At 40.6% G+C, this 24290-nt stretch overlaps 1 protein-coding gene across 1 annotated transcript in view; it reads left to right on the top strand.

The window, feature by feature from the left end:
- Window positions 1-8179: 8179 nt before the first annotated feature.
- The window catches only part of LOC118556789 (B-cell receptor CD22-like), a 33506-nt gene continuing 17395 nt past the window's right edge, over window positions 8180-24290 (top strand). Inside the window, exons 1-4 of the mRNA XM_036125119.1 lie at window positions 8180-8338; window positions 8613-8701; window positions 8895-9260; window positions 23780-24079. Of these exons, the coding sequence (XP_035981012.1) occupies window positions 8635-8701; window positions 8895-9260; window positions 23780-24079 (733 nt within the window). The 5' untranslated portion in view covers window positions 8180-8338; window positions 8613-8634. The remainder of the gene's footprint in view (window positions 8339-8612; window positions 8702-8894; window positions 9261-23779; window positions 24080-24290) is intronic.

Genomic DNA, 24290 nt, shown 5'->3' with positions numbered 1-24290 from the left:
ATAAATCCCAGATTGCTTAATGTTAATTTACCTTGGCACAGACCGTGCCCGTGCTGGCAGAATAAATGGACACTGTCTGTGTTTTAGACTTGCATCTACTACACATTGTCAGGGATCAGTTCCTCCGGCTTCACCATGGACAGTTCCGGATCATTCCACTCTGCTCAGTCCCAGTACACATAAGGAATTGCTTTAATCTCGTTAAGTAGTGACAGGACGATGGAGCATCAGTTTCATGCCTCACTTTCATCCGTAGATAGTTAACTTAGTGGATTGGCCCTTATTTCTGTTAATACTACTTTTTCCTTTACTCTGCTTTTCTCCCATTTTAGATGTACTTTATAAAGGTCAGATTAGACACATTAAGTTGTAGCTTTATGTGTCTAAGGATTTTGTTAATGTATGAATAGAAACAATTATGCTTTGAATTTTTTTGTGATGAAGCTGGTTCCAGTGATACTAAAGAAGTCTAGTCAAGGATTTACTTAGCCTAATGTAATGTTTTTCTTTTAGTAATATATGACTAGAAGTAATTAAGCTTTAAAATGTTAGTGATGAAGCTCATTCCAGTGAAACAATGAAACAAAAAAGGTTATTCTAGTTGTAGTTTTAGAAAAGTTGGACACAATTACTTTATATCAGAAACCCCCAAGGATATGTTGATCTTATTTTTTATTCTGAATCTAAACTATCAAGTACTGTGATTTTATGCTTTCTCCGTGTTTGTTTAGCTTATTCCTTTGTTTTTCCTTTCCCATATAATATTTCCCTCGGTAATGTTTTTCTGTTCATGTACAGCACTTTGAATCGTGTTGTTACTGAAAGTACTACATAAATAACATTGCCTTGCTTGTTCTATTTACGGTGAATCTTGAAACCTACATTCAGTGTTGAAAAATGCAGAGAAATTTTTGGTTCGGTCCTGTTTTCTTTCACCATCATCACTGTAGCTGAATAAGAATTGTTTTGGTGTTGCAGTTTAATAATGAGCAATGGGCCGTAGCTCTATACACTTAGTTCTGCACACAACTATTTTGCATGTATTATGCTTTAAAACAACATTGTACTTGTTTGATACATGTGCGCACAGAACCACATATTCCAGTAAATATAATGTCTGTCACATCCCTATTTAAAACTAAAACTTTCATGTTAAAACTTGAGTTTGTATTTCTAAGAAAGATTTGTAAAAATGTTGATATTTTTCATATACTACAATAAAATATATAGTTTTATCTTTAATCAGCTTCTCTAGGTGTTCAACATCTATTCTTTATGGCATTCTCCTTAAATTCAGCTTTACTGCTGTTTTTTAATGCTATTTTAACTATTCATTGAAAAGTGTCCTGCTACCTAATTACAATAAAAGGTAACACTTTATTTGAAGGGGTGTACATAAGACTGACATTACACCGTCATAAACATGACAACACCTGTTATGAACATAAATAACTCTTTATGAATGTTTAGGACTGTTGTCATTAATTGTCAGTCGGTAAATTATGACACTATTAAAGCAAAGTTCACATTGTTTAAAATGTCTTTGTTATGACAAGCCCTTAATTTAACCAAATCCCAAACCAAGCCCTTAATTTAACCTAATCCCAAATCAAGCCCTTAATTTAACCTAATCAAAAGTCAAGCCCTAAACTTAACCTTGTCTCTGTTAATGTCAAGTTGTCATAACAAAGACATTTTAAACAATATCAACTTTGCTTTAATAGTATCATAATTTACCGAGTGGCAATTAATGACAACAGTCCTAAACATTCATAAAGAGTCATTTATGTTCATAACAGGTGTTATGTCAAGTTTATGACAGTGTAATGTCAGTCTTATGTACACCCCTTCAAATAAAGTGTAATCAAATGGGATGAGATTATGTATATGCCTGAAAATCAGTAAATCACAGTAGTACGACAAAATACATTTAACAAGTATTTGAAAGTTTTTATTAGTGCATGATTATGTCCCCCTTAACTCAGACAACAATGGTTGACGGACGCTGCGGTCTGTCCTACTTGTTTCTCTTGAGAGCAACAAATATTATTCTCCAACAAAGTTTTTTAAACAACAGCCTTATTTCTGTGTGCAAACAGACCCATCGTTAACTAAACCAAGCAAGAACTTGGTTAAAAAGCAATTTAAAGAGACAAAGGAGAAATGATGACAAGGCAAAAATGTGACACAGGAAAGCGGACAACCAAAATTATGTATTCTAAGGAAGTAATTGATAACAGTGAGGAACATCTTTGTGACTATGAATAACAGACGTTTGAGGGAATTTCCAACAGGAAGACACATAACAGGTCATTGTTTTAATAAAAAAATAAATAAAAATTAAGCAAATGCTTAATAGAAAAGATATTTAAAAAGAAGGCACAGCAGGAAGACAGACTCTGCTGGGCCTTCTTTCGGATAGTGTCAGTGTGTGAGGACCATGTCAGGTCCCGAGAAAGGGTGGTTCCTAGGAACCAGAAAGGATCCACAGTAGTCCCGGTGTTGTTGAGGACAGTGAGGAGGGTAGAGCGTGGCGGGTTCTCCTGAAGTCCAGACTAATCTTCGCCCTGGACTGGCCCAGTGACTGTGGTGTTGTCTGCAAACGTCAGGAGTTTCACAGATGGGTCAGCAGATGTGCAGTAATTTGTGTACAGAGAGAAGAGGATAGTGGAGAGGACACATTCCTGGGGTGCGCCGGTGTTTATTGTTCTTGAGCAGGAGAAGAGCAGTCATACGCCATGAAATGTAGACCCAGGTTGAGAGAATCCTTTGCTGACCAGTTTGTCCTGTAAGCAAACTGCTGGGGGTCCAGCAGGGGGCCTGTTATGTCTTTCAGATGATCTCAGCACCAGGCACTCAATGGATTTCATGACTATAGACATCAAAGCAATAGTTCTATAGTAATTTATTCCTGTGATTGTCTGTTTCCTGTGATTTTTATTGCTCTTTCTGACAGTAGAGCGTTTTAAGTTGGTGGAAACTTCGCCGAGTTTTAGAGACTTGTTAAATATGTTCACGAAAATATGGCTCAGTTGATCGGCGCAAGTTTTTGACAGAGGGGGGAAGACTCTGTCATGACCCACAGCTTTCTTCCCACTCTCGCGCTTTATTTCCCTGTGGTATTAATAAAGTATTAATGAATATGAATTTGGAGTTGAATTGAAGGCCCTGTTGACATCCTCTACTTTGATCTTAGGTACAGGCAGAGGTGGAGAGGAAGGGATTGAATAGTTGTTGTTGGGGGTTTGGGGGGGCCTTTATACGGGAGTGAAGTGTGAAAGTTTGACGATAAAACCTACAAAAAAAGATCCTTAGTTAGCCAGGATGTCATCACAGTATGTGGAGAAGGGCTTCTGTAGTTTTTATGGATTTCAGGCTCCACCATGCTAAAGAAGTGTAATTTGTGGAGACACTATTTTTTTATTCTCTCACTAAAATGTGTTTTTGCTAGCTTGATTTCCATTGTCAGCTAGTTTTGAGTCTGCTTACACAGGGCCAGGTCCCCACTGTGGAAAGCGTCTGCTTTGGTGCGACGCATTTGCCTCAAATGTGAGGAAAGCCCTGGTTTACTGTTGTTGAAACATTCTGTTCAACTGCGAAGGGAAGTGATGCACGTTTCTGCTCTTCACTGTCAAACATAGGGTACATTGTTCTCAGCGAAGCCAGTAAGGATTTGACCACATGTACATCAACCTGTTTTAAATACAAACATTGACAAAGAAAACTCTTCCTCTTCTTTCTGTTCTTCTTCTGTTTTTTTTCTTATTATTTACAAGTGGAGAGAGAGCTGACACTGTGCTCTCAGTTAAAGGTATATAGCCACGTTATATGCCTACCAAAAAGACCAAAATCCAGTTAAACATGATAAAATAAGGCTATATTCTCCAAGCGTCCATCCAGAGAGTGTTTTGGGAGTCCTTTTTGAGCCTAAATAGAACCCCAGCACCGGGCGTGATGAGGAGATATGAACAGATGTGGCGGCATCTACCGCCAGGACCGCAGAACTATCAGAAAGCCATATGGTGACCAAGAAGTTGCTCCAGGGGGAAGCTAGTTCGGGGCGATGAGCAAGTGGCTTGTTTCAGTCATGTGAATCCTGGCCTGGGATGAGTTCGACACAGGGTCCGATGGTGCACTTGGGCTGTGGAGGCCGTAGCATGTGGATGTCTGCGTGGCAGAGATGTGTTCTTAGGTTTCCTGGGAGGGCCTCAGCGCAGTTTGCAGATGGGCGACATAGAGATCCGAAGGAAAGGTTACCAACGCTTCCATGGCATTTGGCTGCTTAGGTTAAGATGTTGAAGAAGGCAGGTTGTACTTAGTGTCAATTCTAGCCTGCGCCCATTTGGCTGGTCTCGCCTGTGCTGCTGCTAGCAGCGGGCAAAAAGAGAACGATTATTCCGGGCAGACTTTACACAGTGGGCCCACCGCTGTGATGGGGCAGTTCCCCAGAGAGCGAGCCCGCAGCTTCTCAGCCACCAGTCCGACATCCACGGTCCCTCTTAGCTGATTTCACAACACAGGCCTGGACAAGAAGGGTGGTATACCTAAAAAAAACAAAACATTGAAAATGGTGTGTCCTATAATTAACATTTGCCACAATGGATATTTTAAAGCCACAAAGCTCTTTGGAGAAATTCCTTTGAAGATATTAAGACTAAACCAGAGCTTTTTGGCAAGGGATATCAGCTCTATGTTCACAGATGAAAAAACTGAAGCATACCAAGAAAAGAATATTGGTCACTACTGTGAAACACGGAGGAGGCTTGGTTATGTTGTTGGGCTGATTTGTTGCATTTGGGACATCATCTGGCACAAGTGATGGATTCAATGGTGCTCTGGGGAGACGTCAACAATTGTAATACATTTTTTGTACAAACATTTTTATTCATTTATGAATAAAATAAAGGATCTTAGTCAATCGTGAAATAGAGCCTAAATGCAAACATAAAGGAGACTGACCTAAAAGTACATGTATAGGTACTTTCCCGAAAATCGGAAACTCAGGAACCATACAACAAAGTAGGAACAAAAGAGTCACACAATGAACAATTGAAATTAAGGATTCTGTTTACTATGAGAGACAAGAGCCAAAAGATGACTATTGTGTGACAGTAGGAAACCACGACCAGTCAGCTTTGTAACCCAATTATTACTAATTATGGATAAAAGAATGCAGAGCTTGACCAGGCATGATCAGAGTTTTAATTGGTTTTAAGAATACTGTAACAACCCCACCACAAGGGGATCTGTTTAGTTTTCTTTTTCATTGTACTGTTAGTGACACTAGATGGACGTGGGCCAGTGTTCTCCTGCTCTACAAAGGTGTCCCCTGTCTTCTCTTCTGGCTGGCTCCTATGTTTGATGGCCACCTCTGATTTTCGGTTTTGCCTTTGTCTGGGTTTTTGCACCCTATATGTTTCCACACACCTATGCAATAAACCATTACTGGAAACTGATAAAACATATTACTATTTTTATTCAGTAAAGGAAAACCACTTTCTGAAAATGCTGCCACCTCATTTTGTCTCCATTTGTTTGTCACAGTTATTCAGCTGAGCTCAGATATAACAATGCCGTGTTTAAGTAGAGCACCTGGCTTAAGCAAGGTTTAACTAATCCTGTTATGGTCGTGGCTTTAGCTCAGATAGATTACAGATGAAAATGAAAAATGAAATGCCAATTACTTTGTTTTAATGATAAAGCAACTAAGGATGTTTAAAGTGGATGGATGGATGTTTAAATTTACTTTGACAAAGCCTTTCCATTGTACAGTTTAACTAATGACGACTGCTTTTACCATTTATTGTTTTTACATGTACAGTGACCTTGAGTGTTTTGAAAGGCGCTTGAAATAAAATGTATTATTATTATTATTATTATTATTATTAATAAATAAATAAACAGAAAGGTATTTTGTGAAATCTGCTGGGTCCTGACAGTGGTTACAGCTGTTGCGTTTTCTTCTCTGGAAATTTAGTTGTGGTTTATACCAGAACTGTATTTATGTTTAGTATTTAAACATGAATAAAAAAATCATTTAAACAATTAGTATAAAATCCAAAACAGCTAATTAGGCAGAACAAAACATAGAAAAACAGTATTTTGCAACAAAATATATATTTATGAACACCGTAATGTCAACAGAAGAGTCAAATACAAGACACAACTCAACGCATGGATGTGAAGACAATCAAAAGTCCTGACATATTGCAGAGTTGATACATTTGAAATGAAATTCAAATAAATGTTTGTGTCTTTATTCATTAGACTGAAAGTCATTGGAAATAAAAAAAACTCTCTCTCATTTATCTTACAGTTAGCACATAGATACATGTAAGATGAAACATTTAGTCTGATTTAATGCCAGACAATGAAAAAAAGGTTGTGCTTTTTTACCAACTAAGTGTGAACGTGTAGTTTCAAGACTAATTTGTTTTTACAAGCTACTATTGGCCGATGGTGGTGCAAGACGGAGGGAGGTCGTCCATAAACAAATGCATTGTTTACATTTCATTTGTTTTTCAGTGCTGCACCTTATACTGTATTTTTAATCTACTGTAAATTACAAGCTGTATTCTTGCACAAATGCCCTTGCACAATCAATTCTGCACATACAAATGGTTTTAAAAATACTCACCTGTACGCTGTGACTTCTCCTGCATTGTCTACATTCAAATTGTTTACTTTTAAATCACTGCTGCACCTTATACTGCAATTTAATTTTTACTGCAATTTACAAGCTGTATGCAACGAAATTTCGTTCTGTACGCACTCTGTGCATACAATATGACAACTAAAGTTGTCTAAGTCTAAGTCTAAGTCTAAGTCAGTAACCGGCTGGTTTCCGGTTTGATTCCCCATTCCAACCGTCTCAGTCGTTGTGTCCTTGGGCAAGACACTTCACCTGCATTGCCTGCTGGTGGTGGTCAGAGTCGCCCGATGACGCCGATGTATGGCGGCCTCACTTCTATCAGTCTGTCTCAGGGCAGCTGTGGCTGCTAACGTAGCTCACCACCGTCAGAGTGTGAATGTGTGTGTGAATAACTGACTGTGGTGTAAAGTGCTTTGGGGATGTGTAATGATCAGAATTAGGGGACCCAGAATTCCACCAGACCAGCAGAGGTTCAGATGAGTATTTTTATTAACAAAAATCAAAAACAGGGAAAAAGCCAAACAAACACCGTCAAACCCAAAAGATGGCAGAAAAACAAACCTTCCAGCAGGACAGGTAAAAATATGGACGGACAGGCAGAACAGGATGGCTCAGGTTACTGGAGAAAACAGGGTCAAAAATCCAAAAGCAAAACATACAAAGAATGTTGCAGGAGACGACTCACCCATAAACTCAACAAGACGACCTGGCACTGATGTCTGGTCTCAACTGTTTATATGGAGGAGGAAGCAGGTGGAACCAGTCAGAGATGATTGCAACAGGGGTGGAGTAATGCAGGTGTGCAGAGTGGGTAATTAGACCAGACATCAGTGCAGAAGATCAAAACAAGAAATAAACCAGAAACCAAAGCTAACAGGACAAGTGGACAGAAACCACACCAAACTTACTGAGAAACAAAATCACTCTAAAGTAAAAACCTAAAACAGAAAATAAAGCTAAGACTAAGACAGATGACAAAACAAGATAAACTAAACAGTAAATAAAACCCCAGACAGGACACAAACTCAAAGCAAGCAGAGAACCTAAAGCAGGAGAGGAATATGACTCAAAAATAAAACCAGAACATTACAGGATGTAGGACTTTATAAAGAGTTGTACAAGTACAAGCCATTTACAATTTATATAGAAAGATATTTATCTGGGAAAGACAGGCTCTGTATTTGACCACACAGGATGATCATTGTTTAAAAAAATTTCCACAGCTTTCTGTGGCTATACACAAATATTGACCACAATGGTATATTAAGTGCATGGTTTACTGTTGTATCCAGCTTAAATAAATAGCTTAGGTGTGTGTATTTTGTATCAGTACTAGCAAACACTATTTTGCCAGTTCAGATCCTATCTCAATAGTCAATTAAAATAGGAGGAATGCAGAAGGGGTGGGTGGCAGGAGGACGGAGTTGTTTGGGCGTGTTCTTTTCTGCATAGATGTAACTATTTCATCATTTTCATTCTCAGCTACTGTACATCCCCACAAACAAATGTGGTATTAGAAGGCGGAGATACTTTTCCAGAGAGGAAGAAAATATAAATACACCTGCTGTCAGCATTGTTTTTTAAAGAGAAATGTGGCTCAATGGATCTTCAGCTCAACTAATCAGGTTCACATGTTACCGGATGCAAAGCTGTTTTATTTTCTTGTTTTAATATTATAATCATTTGGTAAGTAAATGTTTTCAAATGATTAATTTATTGCACTTTATATAGTTAAAATACTTTACTTGACCCTCTTAAATTCTAAATTTAAAACGTTAATTATTCTGAACATGTAAAGCAACACATATTTTTAACATTTACCTTTGAACCACACCAGTTTTAAATGTTAATTCTAAGTCCCTGGTTTAAAATATATTAGCTATATGCACTGAAAATGAGACAAATAATTTTTTAGCAGTGGATTAGTTTTAAATAGTTGAACCAATGTTTTCTCTTCCAGATTCTGTCTCCTAGTCAGAGAGATGAAGGAGGACAGAATCTGGAGCGTGTTGGCAGTCAACATGTTACTGAGTGTCTTCTTTCTTCCAGGTGAGCTGTTTGTTCACTTCCTTTCATTCAGAGATGTCCCATGAATCATTTCTAGTCTGAAACATTAGATCCTGATATTGTTTAAAGCCTCCATGTGTAACATGCTGCAGCTGAACTGGAGTTTGTGGATAATGAAATTTCTCTCTAGGTACATTTTACTCCCAATTATGTTCATAATTTATCTGTTTTACAGGTGCTTTGGAGGGTTGTATGAACCGAATCTTCAACATCACTACACCTATGAAGATTGAAGCTCTGAGTGGATCTTGTTTGCAAATCCCATGCACCTATGATATAAATCAGTCCAGATTAGACAGCAACAGTACTATCAATGGATATTGGGTAAAAATGGGTTTGGGGTCTAATCGAGACAGAGTTTCTTTGGACCCCAGTAGGTCAGAGAACCGCTATCCATTAGAAATGATTGGAAACATGACAGAGCAAAACTGCACCACTCTTTTTCCTGGTTTAAACACAAGTTATTCAGACAGATACTACTTTTATATTCGAAATGGGAGATTGATAGCCTATTGTGGTCCTATTCAAATAACAGTTGAAGGTAAGGACATTTGCATTAACATATTAATAAGCTGAATACGTACAAATGGTTGTTTTTCTATTGGATATTAGAAGGATCAAAAGTTTTTAAAACATCATTTTTCAGTCTATGCAAAATACAATGTTTGAATGTTATGTTTGAAACATTAGCTTAATGTTATTTCAAAGATCACATTTCATATAAAAATCCCCAAAAATCTAATATCCGGCTGCTTGATAAATAATAATTGAAAAAAAAAAAAGAAATCTGACTGAATCGGGAAATTAAATATCACATCTATTGCATAATTATCTACGGTGATGCATTGATATTCACCAGATCACCTATCCTCTCTGATGTAAATTTAATGGAAATAATGCTTATGTTTTGGTTTTGCTTGGATCAATTAAGCTATTTTAAAGAACTGTTTAGTCTTTAGTGTATACACTGAATATCTGATTTGCCTTTAAAATTGTAGCTCTAATATTATTTTCCAGATACTCCTTGGAGTCCCAGCATTAACATCTCTGTTGGTGATCTGAAGGAGCATCAGTCTGTCACTATCAGCTGCTCAGCTTTGACTCCCTGTCCACACTCACCTCCTGAACTCACCTGGAGTCTCCAACAAGACTCTCACAGACAAACAGAGAAAAACACAGAGGGAACCTTTACAACTAAAATCCAGGAGACCATCACTCTGTCAGACACACATGATGGATACAACATCAGCTGTTCTGCCACATATCCTGTGAATGGAGGAAGCAAGACAGCAGAGACAGAAGTGACTCTCAGTGTTTCATGTAAGTGATCCTGTCAGCACGTCATGGTTCAGCTGTTTCTGATCAGTAAAGTTAATGTGTGTCCCATTTTCCTCAGATGCTCCTAAAGACACCTCAGCATCCATCAGTCCATCAGGTTTGGTGTCAGCAGGTAGCTGGGTGGAGCTGAGCTGCTCCAGCAGAGCCAAGCCTCCTGCCAGCTTCACCTGGTTCTGGAACAGCAAACATGGAGCCATGAATGTATCTGTGGGGCAGGTTTACAGCTTCTATGCTACTGAGGGAGAAGAGTATTACTGTGTGGCTACAAATGATCTGGGTCAAGGAACATCATCTGTGATCCTTGTTATTAGTAAAGGTAAATTGCTAAGTGACACGTAGGGTCATGTTCTTCTGTTCAGTTGTTTATATTGGCTTCTTCATGTTTAAGGTTTAGATTTTTGTTTAATAAAATTAAAAAAGTAATTCAGTAGAATTTGGTTCCTAAGAAAAATAAAAGCAATGAACCATTGTTTTAGATTTGACTCATCTCTAATGAGCGTGAATACAGATTTCTCGTAATTCACTGTTATACCTGAGAAGCTTAACAGGCTGTCTAATTGCAGATGATCAAGTGTTTGTATTCCGGGTCCTTATTATACTGACGATCCTGGGAATTATAATGATGTGCGGTACGATTACAATCTTTGAGTGGTGAGAAGCTCTTCTATGTTTTGATACTTTGCAGCTGCAGTTACATACTTGTGTTTAAAGTAATATATTTTTCATTCAGCCGGTTCAGATTCGTCAAGAAACCAAAGAAGGTAAGCTGACAGAGCCCATTGTTTGCAACCTAACACAGTCAGACTGTCTAAGAGGAAAAGCAAAACTGTTCAGGCAACATTTAAAACAACGTTTGCAAGTTTTTATTGCAAACATATTCAATTATGTGTTTCAATTTGATTTTATGTTAAAAGAAAAACACCAGATGAAAACGCAGTTCTTTCTCACAAATGATAAATGTTCTGCATTTTTATAAGACTTACAGACTTCTAAAACCTATTAAAGAGTCACATCACTTACCAACATCCATACACCAATACACAGCATCATTAGGTAACTTATTGTTCAGTCTTGCCCAAAGAAAATTTGATACATGGTGCAAAGAAGCTGAAATCTAACTCACAACCTAATTGTCAGATGGCTACCTTTCACTGCTGAGCTACAGCTGTCCACCTCATAAAGGGATAAACGTGGTATTTGGTAGTTGTAGTTTGAGGACCAAAACCAATTTTTTAAAGGGAGAGTTTCTCGTTTGTCTCTAAAACAGTTTGAACCCGAGTAAATTCACTGCTAAGAAACACAAATACAGTTTTTGTTTCATTTCGACAGGAAACAGAAGAGCCAACGTATGTCAACACTGTAACGGGGACAAAAGCATCATGAGCCACAAGGAGGCCAGGAAGATGTCAAGACCTCTGTTAGTGGGAGGATTTTTTATAACAGATATCTAGTCATCTATTTTCTCTTTCAAACTCTGCAAGTTCAGCATCTCAAAAGTGTGGTTTCTATTTGCAAAGGCCAACGAGCTAAAGGCTTGATACACCCTGGACAGGTCACCCTTCCATCACCTCGCCATACATTGTGCCTCAGTGACCACTAAATTATTAATGAGGTCTATACATGCAAAAATAAAAAGGTTTTTGAATTGAAGCAGAATTTTTCCCCCCTGTAAAATGTTTCTATCTAAACAATAGTACGAGATTATTTAGGAGTTCGCTTGCTGTTTATTATTGCTACAAATGGAAATGTGTGTTATTTTTCACCCTCACACTGGATATTTAATATTTAAAGCGTAAAACGTTACCAGCTTTGCATATTTTATTTTTCAAATGTTTAAATGAAAACATTTTATATCATGAAAACTGTAATCAGTTGTATTTCGGTTTCATTAATACATCCAAGCATGAAATCCTTCCTGTGTAGCCTGAACAACTGGGGTGTTGAGTAACTTGCTCATTTAAAGAGGTTGTGACAATCAGTGGAGCTTCATTCACATCAAGTGGATTTGAGACACTTTTATGGCTAAATGTGGTAAAATGAGCTACGGCACATCACCCGGCCTCCAACAGACTGGCTGAAAATATCGTCTGGAACTGCTAAAGGGCTCTGGTAAAGAATAGAGCCTCTGGTTGAATCAAGTTTGAGAACTGACTGTGAACCTGACTCTGAAACAAATGGGCATTTTTAAAATTATGTGAATGACTATACAAATGAGACCATATTGTCTTGATATGGTGATTTAAGACTAGATGTAGCCTTAAATGTTGATAATGATAATATTGTGATATGGCATAGGCCTAAGTGTGGTCTTTTCCTGGTTTTAAAAGCTCCACTAGACTACAGTGACATGGTGTCATTTAGTGAACTCTCCAGATCCACTATTATATCAACATTACTGGTAAATATTCATTGTTCTGCATCGTAAATTACACTGGATTAATAGTTTAGAAACTGTCCTAGACCTCCCCCTGGTGGTTGTTTTGTAATATTGTTTTGGTTAACCTGAACTAGAAGGACTTGGTTTTGGTAATTAATGTCCTTAGTCTGCTTGGCTTTCTTGTGCATCATCTTTAGAAGAGGCTTCCCCTTTGGGACGACAGCCATTTAGACCAATTTGATGCAGCATAACATGAAAATGACAAGATCTCCCTGTCTTTCAGATGTTCACTAACCAATTAAAAACTCTTTGAAATGCTTTCGTATGCCTTTAAATTTGGATTTGCAGGTGAATAGGTGATGACAAAATGAACTATCACAGTATCATCAGATGATTTGGATTCAGAGACTCCATCTCAATACCTTTAATTAAAGCTCCTAGCTCCTGCTCCTTAACCTTAAATGGGGTCAACAGTAAGAACTCTATAGTGGGGAGGAAAGGAACTTCGGACTAGCTGTGCCGAATTCGAAAGCCTGTATCTCCGACGTCATTACGTGAGGGAAACGGTCATGGGTGATGCGAGCCAAATCCGGGCCTACAGCCCTCCGAAAATGAACTACAAAGTCCACGCTCTCTTCTCTCTGGATATCTTCATTGATTTCCATGAGGGGGCTGTGCTCATACTTCATGTCACGCAAAGGATTGTGGGATACCTTAAGGGTTCTTAGTGCCGGTAAGGGACGTTGCAGAGAGGAAGCATACAGGCTGCTTTTCCCAAAGAAATGATCCTATCTCCTTCTTAAAGAGTCTTTACCCTACCAGGGTATTCGGATTGAGTTGGAAAGGGACCTCAAGCACCTTCTCAAGAAGGATTTTTGGTACCTCATAGTAACCAAGGCCCGGAACAACACCTTCTTCCAAAAAGTCTGATTTTTGGGGTAGTTCCCATTATCTGCAAGAAAAAAATCCATATTGAATTCAAAATCATTTCTAGTCAAATTAATGTAAAATAATTGCAATATTTCTTTATCTGGTCTCCCACTATCAAGATATTTCTTAAAAACATTCCAGACTGCATTTATACCCTGTTCATTACCAATATTTGTGTATAAGTTGTCAATATTGATTGTAAACATCATATTATGTTCTGGAATTTAAATATTTTTGATGATGTCTACCCAGGGTGATTTTAAAAGCTTAAAAGCTTTCCTCCATTTAACTGGGTCTTTATGTGTTTAGGAAAGGATATAAAATGATCTGGGTCTTGAGTTCTGCTGTTAAATACTCTTTTTGCTTGACCGAAATACATTTTTTTCTTGGGTAAATTGTTAATATTTTTGGTTATAATTGAAACTGTCCGGGTAGAAGGGATTAGCTAATTTTAAACAATAATTTTGATATGATAATTGTCTATAACATTCCCACAAATACTGATGCTTATCCAGAATGACGATTCTGCAATTCTGCCTGCTGCACCCTGAGCCTTTTCAGTACCTTCCTTCTCCCTCCCAGCTCCATCTCCACTTTGCCTAATCATCCACACCTGTTCAACCTTCAATCATCCTGGACTCATTCCACCTGCAAGCCTCCCTATATAAACTCTCTCCAGTCAGCTCCTGACCGTCGGTCCGTCTTCAATCATCTGATGCATCTTAGTCAGAGATTCTCCCACGTCTGTCTGAGCATCAACTCTCCTGCACCGACATGGGTTCTCCCTGCTGTGCTGCTGATTCTCCGGCAACCCCTGCGTTCTCTCACCCACTCTGGAGGCTTTACTGGTTCCTGCAGCGCAGCACCCGAGCTCTCTCCAGTCCCCCGGCTCCTGCATTCATCACTCACCTGCTCCATCCTGGTATAGACTCTGGTATCACCTCCTCCCTCCACAAACCATCCGTCCTTCAATAAACTCGCAAAACGAAGCTCCGTGTGTGGTGTGTGTGTTCGGCTCATCTCGACAAATCACGACAAATGGTATATTAAGTGCATGGTTTACTGTTGCATCCAGTTTAAGTAAATATCTTAGGTGTGTGTATTTTGTATCAGTACTAGCAAACACTATTTTGCCAGTTCAGATCCTATCTCAATGGTCAATTGAAATAGGAGGAATGCAGGAGGGGTGGGTGGCAGGAGGACGGAGTGGTTTGGGTGTGTTCTTTTCTGCATAAATGTAACTATTTCATAATTTCACTAAAGGCCATTCTCCGCTACTGTACATCCCCACAAACAAATGTGGTATTAGAAGGCGGAGATACTTTTCAAAAGAGGAAGAAAAGATAAATATACCTGCTGACAACACTGTTTCTTAAGAAAAAAGTGGCTTGATGTACTGCGACAGACTGGCGACCTGTCCAGGGTGTACCCCGCCTCTCGCCCAGTGGATGCTGGAGATAGGCACCAGCAACCCCCGCGACCCCATGAGGGAGTAAGCGGGTTGGAAAATGGATGGATGGATGGAGTGGCTTGATGTATCTTCAGCTCAACTGACGAGGTTCGCATGTTACCGTTGTCATAGTCCAGGCCGAGGTGCAAGCCGGGTTTTCTCTCTCTCTCTCTCTCCTTCTCTGCAGGGTTGGACGGAAAGGTGCTCCTCATCGGAGTTAATTGCCAACCTTCTTAAGGAGCTGGAGCCAGGAGGGGGGGCGTCAGTTCGTCAACACTCATGCGTTGGTACAGACCGCAAGCCTTGTTCCCAGTTTCAAGCCTTGATACCTTGTGCGTACCCAAGTCTAATCCTGTTCTGCTCCTTCCTCCTAGAAACTTGGATACCCAGCTCAAAACCACGTCTCCACAGTTCAAGCTCCGGAAACCACTTCTGAGACCTCTCAGAGTTCCTGTTCTGGACACTAGAGTAAACCTCAGACCCACACCCTACAGGAGCCCTCCTTCCTGCGCTCGCCTGCCTGTCCCCCCTCACACCACCACCTCTGGAGAGAAACGACCGGCTCTGCACCTCCTATCTACATCACTGGACAACACCCGCTGAAGCTCAAGCCTCACCGTCATTCCAGTAAGTTTTTCTCTGACAATCATCACAACAACAATCATTTCTCAAACCATCTCCGGCCTGCTGCTCACTTCTCTCCTTCCCTTCCTCAGCCCACGTACCCAGAGACCCAGCCAGCGGACATCACCGCTCTTTATTATTTTTTTTCAATAAAACCCCTTAAACAGTTTTTTCTGCCTCCGTATTTGTGCTCATTCCTGAGTCAGTTTATTTAAACCATGACAACCTGATGCAAAGCTGTTTTATTTTCTTGTTTTTAATATTATCATTTGGTAAGTAAATGTCTACATAGTTAAAATACTTTACTTGACCCAATTTTAGATGTTAATGATTCTGAAAATGTAAAGCGACACGTATTTTTAGCATTTACCTTTGAACCACACCAGTCTTTAAATGTTAATTCTAAGTCCCTGGTTTAAAATACATCAGCTACATGCCCTGAAAACGAGACAAATAATTTTTTAGCAGTAGGTTAGTTTTAAATGGTTGAACCAATTTTATCATGGTGACCGCTGGTGCACTTAAAGAGTCCTTACTCTATCAGGGTATTCGGATTGAGCCTGAGAGGGACCTCAAGAAGGATCTTTGGTACCCCATTGTACCCGAGGCCTGGAAAAACACCTTAACTGCTTCTAAAAAGTCTGACTTTTTGGTCATTCTCAGTTAGTTGCTCTAATGCTGAAGTTTTAGCCTCTGTCAAATATGGGTTCAATGTTTCCTTTTTATAATTAGTCTGGACAAATTCTAGATCTTTGCTAATCAGAATCTTGATTTTGGGAGGCAAACTACTCATAGCACTAGATAGAGTTGTTTTGGAAGTGCTGAGGTTTCCTGTTTGGCACTTTATTAAAAAACAAAACTAATTTCACCTTCCTTACTGTTGAGGATCATATCCACATTGGAACTTAAAAATATTGTAACAACCCCTGGTTGGGATAAAAGACAGAAAATCTAAAATGTTCAGACAGGTTAATAATAGTCTGACCCCCTCCAGGGGATTGAAGGTCAGGAGTGTTGACAGCGCTGGATGCACTGAATCAGCTGGTGGAGTCAGATCAGGACCTTCAAAGATCTCCTGCAGCTGCTTGTGGTCATTTCCAAGATGGGTGAGATGACCTTCTTCCGCAGCATGGAGATAGGTGGGGTAGCAGTTGGAGCAGACGCTCCAACCAACCTGATATTGGCAGCTCTGGGATGGGAGGAAGGGAGTCTGTGTTCCATCATCATTATCTGGGTCAAACAATTCCTTCTGAACCAGGCTAAAGCTGGTCTCTTTTTGACTTGTGATAGGCAGCAGACCATGGTGGTGTCTTGTGTGCTGCTTCCCAGGGGCTGGAGCACGAACAGGGGCATGAAGGAGGAGCAGGGGGGATTCAACAGACTCAGACTTTTTATCCTTTTGTGGGGTTGCACTGCCCTCTGGTGTCCAGCCTGTTGTGTTGCGGTCAGTCATGATGGCCACAGTGGCTATGTGTGGTGGCTGCTGTGGTGACCTAGCAGCAGGGACCTGGTTGCCAGGCCCGGGTACGGCTCCTGCTGTGCTTCAGCAGCTGACTGACCTCGCAGCTTCTCTGTTTTGCACTGCAGCTCGGTCAACAAAGAGATCACAGTAGCATGAGAATGCTCAACATTCTCTTCCTTCAGGCGTCTTTACCCTGCTTTTCATCAGATCCTTCTCCTTTTTCCTCGTCCCTTGGCCAATCTGTGAAAAGCATTCTGCTCATGAGAAATGTTAGCCTTATTTCATTACCTCCTGAACAGGGACGAAAAAGCCCCACCTACTATTTCAACAGCGCTACTCCTGTTTTATCCAAGCACTTCCTCTCAGTATCAGAAAATGTAGGAAATGACACAGGAAGAAACTAATACATAGTTAAAAAGCTGTAAGGGAGCATGTCTGCCTCATCCAAGGGCTCTCAACTCTCACACAATGACCGTGAGACACAAGTATTTCCCTGACTTCACATGGACAGCCCTTGCATTCCTCACGCAGAAAAATAAAGCCCATAATGAATGTGTTGCAGATGATCCATTAACAGACGGTCGGTCAGAGCTCAGGTAAACTCCTCCTTCTTTAGGTGTTTTGGCTTATTTTTCATCTGACCTGCGGCTGTATGTCTTGGACACTCAGGTGAAGAGAGGGGCGGAGCTCTCCACAAACCACTACCTGGTCGTGAGTTGGCTCCGATGGTGGGGGAGGACGCCAATCAGACCTGGTTGGCCCAAACGTATCGTGAGGCAACGTATTGTGGTGGCAATGTCTGGAAGAGTCCCCCTTGAGATGGAGCTTTAACTCCCACCTCCGGGAGAACTTTGAACACGTTCCGAGGGAGGTGGGGGATATCGAGTCTGAGTGGACCATGTTCCGTCCCTCTATTGTCAAGGCGGCTAGTCAGAGCTCTGGCTGAAAGGTGTCTGTGCATGTCGCGGTGGCAACCCTCGAACACGGAAAGCTGTGAAGCTGAAGAAGGAGTCCTATCGGGCTGCCTTGGCCTGTGGGACACAAGCCAAGGCAGAAGCAGTTGATAGGTACCGGCAGTCCAAGCAGCTGATAGGTACCGGCAGTCCAAGCAGCAGGCGGCTCGGCTGGTCGCTGAGGTAAAAACTCGGGTGTGGGTAGAGTTTGGAGAGACCACGAAGAAAGACTTCCATACAGCTTCGATTCTGGTCCGCCATCCGGCGTCTCAGGAGGGGGAGTGGGGGTGGTGTGCTGCTTACTTCGACTCGGGACGTCGTGTGTCGGTATGCAGAATACTTTGAATACCTCCTCAATCCCACAACACGTATTCCATTGAGGAAGCAGAGCCTGGTGCTGAGGTCACCGAGGTGGTTAAAAAGCTAGCAAGGTAGAAAGGCCCCAGGGGTGGATGAGATTCACCCTGGGTACCTAAAGGCTCTGGATGTTGTGGGGCTGTGTTGGTTAACGCGGGGTTCTGGAAAGGAGGGTCAGTCGGATAGTTGAACCTCGGATTGAGGAAGAGCAGTGTGGTTTTTGTCCTGGCTGTGGAACAATGGATCAGCTCTACGCCCTCAGCAGGATCCTGGAGGGGGCATGGGAGTTTGCCCAACCAGTCTACATGTGCTTTGTGGATCTGGAGAAGGCATTCGACCGTGTCCCTCGAGGGTCCTGTGGTGGGTTCTCTAGGAGTATGGAGTACCGGGCCTCTTAATAAGGGCTGTTAAGTCCCTGTATGATCGATGTCAGAGTCTGGTCAACATTGCCGGCAGTAAGTTGGAGTTGTTTTCTGTGAAAGTTGGACTCTGCCAAGGTTGCCCTTTGTTGCCGATTCTGTTAATAACTTTTATGGACAGAATTTCTAGGCGCAGCCAAGGTGTTGAGGGGATCCGTTTTGGTGGTCTTAAGATCGCGTCTCTGCTTTTTGCGGATTACGTGGTCCTATTGGCTTCATCAGGGTGTGATCTACAGGGGCGGATCCAGGATTTTTCAAAAGGAGGTGCACACCTAAGAGTCATGTCAAGACAATGTGAGGCTAAATGACCAAAGAATGCCATCTTTACTCTTTCACACTACCCTAATTATTCATCTAAAGGTTTTTGAATTGATAATTATTTTAATGGATGAACATAAGTGGAATTAGCATGATTACATTATTGTAATTGAAAAAGGATTTTTAAGCCAAAATCTCTTGGTTTTTACGGCATGCACAAGGTTAAATGGTTAAACCAATGAACATGTATGGTGAAGTTAAGCCATAGGCTATGTGGAGTGGAAAATTAGAGCTGGAAGTGCCAAAATTTGACACAGAATAAATTATTGCTTTCATTCTGCATAGTTATTTTATCAATCTTGTCAAAATATGACAGTTTTAAGTCACTTTAAATTATATTCCAGATATCAGGAGCAGAAAACAGGAAGTTTAAAAACCTTTTTACCCAATTTGGTTTTGTGAACTGATGGCTGCACAAAATGTTGGAAAAAAAACTGAGAAGTTGAAGTAAGGAAGGAAGCAGGTTTATCAGTTCTGCAGGAGACTCAGCAACTAACAGCAACGCTCCTGACAAGTTGCTTTGGCCAAGATTTCTTTTCCTCATAAATTTAAATAAAACATATCCTCATTATATGAATAAAAACTGTCTTTATTTTTAATATTTTGTTTGGTATTTTCCTCTTCATTGATGAAGCTTATTAACTATCATGGATAAATATAACTGTGAAATGAAAAATAATTAGTTATAACTACAGGGGTTGGACAATGAAACTGAAACACCTGGTTTTAGACCACAATAATTTATTAGTATGGTGTAGGGCCTCCTTTTGCGGCCAATACAGCGTCAATTTGTCTTGGGAATGACATATACAAGTCCTGCACAGTGGTCAGAGGGATTTTAAGCCATTCTTCTCCCAGGATAGTGGCCAGGTCACAACGTGATGCTGGTGGAGGAAAATGTTTCCTGACTCGCTCCTCCAAAACACCCCAAAGTGGCTCAATAATATTTAGATCTGGTGACTGTGCAGGCCTTAGGAGATGTTCAGCTTCACTTTCATGTTCATCAAACCAATCTTTCACCAGTCTTGCTGTGTGTATTGGTGCATTGTCATCCTGATACACGGCACCTCCTTCAGGATACAATGTTTGAACCATTGGATGCACATGGTCCTCCAGAATGGTTCGGTAGTCCTTGGCAGTGACGCGCACATCTAGCACAAGTATGGGGCCAAGGGAATGCCATGATATGGCAGCCCAAACCATCACTGATCCACCCCCATGCTTCACTCTGGGCATGCAACAGTCTGGGTGGTACGCTTCTTTGGGGCTTCTCCACACCGTAACTCTCCCGGATGTGGGGAAAACAGTAAAGGTGGACTCATCAGAGAACAATACAAGATTTTCACTCCTTGCACCATTGAAACCGACGTTTGGCATTGGCACGAGTGACCAAAGGTTTGGCTATAGCAGCCCGGCCGTGGATATTGACCCTGTGGAGCTCCCGACGGACAGTTTTGGTGAAAACAGGAGAGTTGAGGTGCACATTTAATTCTGCCGTGATTTGGGGAGCCGTGGTTTTATGTTTTTTGGATACAATCCGGGTAAGCATCCGAACATCCCTTACAGACAGCTTCCTCTTGCGTCCACAGTTAATCCTGTTGGATGTGGTTCGTCCTTCTTGGTGGTATGCTGACATTACCCTGGGTACCGTGGCTCTTGAATCATCACAAAGACTTACTGTCTTGGTCACAGATGCGCCAGCAAGATGTGCAACAACAATTTGTCCTCTTTTGAACTCTGGTATATCACCCATAATGTTGTGTGAATTGCAATATTTTAAGCAAAACTGTGCTCTTACCCTGCCAATTGGACCTTCACACTCTGCTCTTATTGGTTCAACGTGCAATTAATGAAGATTGCCCACCAGGCTGGTCCAATTTTGCCATGAAACCTCCCACTCTAAAATGAGAGGTGTTTCAGTTTCATTGTCCAACCCCTGTATATTAAGCTGTATGTTAAACCATAACTCATATGATGACAACATGATGTTAAAATTAAGAGAAAGAGCTGACTTCCTCTTTCACAGATCAGGAAGGTTCACAGAGAAGGTGTTCACAGAGAAGGTGGCTGTTTATTCTGCTGCTGATCAACTCATCTTAACACATCAACTGGTTTTAAGACTAAAGTGTTTTAGTTTCAGCTGCAGAAATCCTGGTAAGTTTACATTGTTAATTCTGATCAATTAATCAAACATTTCATCATCTGTGTTCATTTATACATTTTGTCACAAAGATACAGTATATAATCAAGTGTTTTGGTTTTCTGTTATCAACAAATATTCATAAGGACATTTTTAATCTGTCCTGATTTGAGTGCTGGGAAAACCTTTGAAGAGAAACCTTTGAGTTAAACTTACCAATTCTTGCTCTGTGAGTTAAGCTTATGGGTGAAATGTGTAGAGTGCATTTAAAGCTGCTTTGCTATGAGCTAAACCTCTAATTTCAGACCTACTTTAATAAATCACCAAAAGTTTGGTTTCCAGTCTGAGATGAAGAAGGACCGCCTGAATCTGATGGCAGCTCTGTCTGTAAAATGTACCTCTAACAGTTATTAAGAACAGCAATAATATTATTAATAATACTTTTATCATTATTATTATTGTTATTAGCGAGGAATAGTGCACATATCTTTCTTGACTCAGATGAAGTCAGTCCCATCAGCTGCTTTAAGGACAGTCCTACCAGAATTGCACTCAGAGTCTCTGTTGCCTTGGAGAGCGCCACCATGAGGAACCGGTCGCTTCACGTATCCATGCTGCTGCTGGACCACACTGGACCACACTGGACCACACTGGGCCACACTGGGGTCCCTGACAGCGGAGACTTTTCTGAGAGGGCTGACAGAGAAATCCTGACCAGACCAGCAACCCTGAACCAAGCCTACCAGTAACCAGCTAAGGAGGTCTGAGTACTGTCAGCCAGGTTGAATATTAATCAAACTATGCAGCTGAACGGACCAACATTAAAGTCCCTTTTGCAGCAATAGTCAGTTTTCAGATGCAAATGGGGCTTTCAGGAAGATTTTGTGAACAGAAAGTATTTTTATTCAATCTACGACCATGACTGCAGGTGATGCTCAAATGGTTCTACCCAAAACTATGGAAAGGTAGCTTGCATGAATAATTCAGTTAAACAACACGGTTGAGTAGGATCGTCCTAATAATAATAATCCAATCGATGTGAGCACATTTGGGAGGTCACCGACTCAAAGTGCATCAAGGGGTGTCTTCAATGTGTTATTCTGTCTTTGTGAACTGATAGCTAAACAAAGTGCTGAAGGAAAATTGAGAAGTTGCAGTAAAATAAAAAGCGGGTTTATCAGTTCTGCATTAAGCTCACCGCGACAAGTTTTTAAAATAAAACACGACCACATACGATAAATGACTGCTGTGTGTATTTTCAATATTTTGTTTGGTATGTTCCTCTTCTGTGATGAAGCTGAATAACTATCAAAGCTAAATTTAACTGAGAAATGAGAAAAAATCTGTGATAATTATATTCAGTAAATGGCTCTGAGCTGTGTGTTACCATACCTCATATGATAACGTGTTAAAATTAAGAGAAAAAGCTGACTTCCTCTTTCACAGAGCAGGAATGACGGAGACTTCTCTAATTAACACGTCTGTTCACAGAGAAGGTGGCTGTTTATTCTGCTGCTGATCAACTCATCTTAACACATCAACTGGTTTTAAGACTAAAGTGTTTTAGTTTCAGCTGCAGAAATCCTGGTAAGTTTACATTATTGATAAATTAACCAAATATCTCAGCATGCTTATTCATCTGTACAATTTGTCAAAAAGATTCAATATAATTTAAGTGTTTTTGCTTTCTATTATTAATAAATATTCATGAGTACTTTTTTAAGTTTCTCATGATTTGAGTGCTGGGAAAACTTTTGAAGAGCAACCTTGGAGTTATTCCTCATTTCTCCTTCCTAAACTCATCAATTCTTGCTCTGCATGTTAAGCTTATGGGTGAAATGTGTAGAGTGCATTTAAAGCTGCTTTGCTATGAGCTATACCTCTAATTTCAGACCTACTTTAATAAATTACCTAAATGTTTGGTTTCCAGTCTGAGATGAAGAAGGACCGCCTGAATCTGATGGCAGCTCTGTGTGAGAGCGTGTTGGCAGTCAACATGTTACTGAGTGTCTTCTTTCTTCCAGGTGAGCTGTTTGTTCACTTCCTTTCATTCAGAGACGTCCCATGAATCATTTCTAGTCTGAATAATTAGATCCTGATATTGTTCAAAGGCTCCATGTGTAACATGCTGCAGCTGAACTAGTTTGTGGATCATGAAGTTTCTCTGCAGGCAGATTTGCTCCACATTATGTTCATCATTTGTTTGTTTTAACAGGTGCTTTGGCTGATTGCCATGGTAGAACACCAGGCCTCAGAATCACTGCACCAAAGAAGATTGAAGCTCTGAATGGATCTTGTCTGCAAATCCCATGTAGCTTTAATACAAACGACAAAACATTTGACAGCAGCAAAACTATCTATGGAATCTGGATGAAAAATGAACCATATTTTGGCCCTAATCCAAAAGTTGTTATTTTCAACAGCAGTGGGTCAGTTAACACCTTTTCAATGAATATTGGAAACCTGAGAGAGAAAAACTGCACCACTCTGTTTCCTGATTTAAACTCAAGTTTTACAGACATATACTTCTTCAGAGTTGAGAATGGGAAATGCAGAGCAACAGCTTGTGCTGATCCTGTCAGCATAACAGTTAAAGGTAAAAGAGCTTAATTTTTATCTGAAATCTATTCTTTATATATTAATCTGCACAAAATATTTCTGTTATTAAATTGTGTCTTATGTGAACTCCCAGCTTCTCCTTGGAGTCCCAGCATTAACATCCCTGCTGATCTGAAGGAGCATCAGTCTGTCACTATCAGCTGCTCAGCTTTGACTCCCTGTCCACACTCACCTCCTGAACTCACCTGGAATCTCCAACAAGACTCTCACAGACAAACAGAGAACAACACAGAGGGAACCTTTACAACTAAAATCCAGGAGACCATCACTCTGTCAGACACACATGATGGATACAACATCAGCTGTTCTGCCACATATCCTGTGAATGGAGGAAGCAAGACAGCAGAGACAGAAGTGACTCTCAGTGTTTCATGTAAGTGATCCTGTCAGCACGTCATGGTTCAGCTGTTTCTGATCAGTAAAGTTAATGTGTGTCCCATTTTCCTCAGATGCTCCTAGAAACACCTCAGCATCCATCAGTCCATCAGGTTTGGTGTCAGCAGGTAGCTGGGTGGAGCTGAGCTGCTCCAGCAGAGCCAAGCCTCCTGCCAACTTCACCTGGTTCAGGAACAGCAAACATGGAG

Source organism: Fundulus heteroclitus, chromosome 21, assembly GCF_011125445.2.
Source record: "Fundulus heteroclitus isolate FHET01 chromosome 21, MU-UCD_Fhet_4.1, whole genome shotgun sequence".
Classification (NCBI taxonomy): Eukaryota; Metazoa; Chordata; class Actinopteri; order Cyprinodontiformes; family Fundulidae; genus Fundulus; species Fundulus heteroclitus.
Note: the sequence above shows the minus strand (reverse complement) of the source record. Positions and strands in the feature narration are given on the sequence as shown.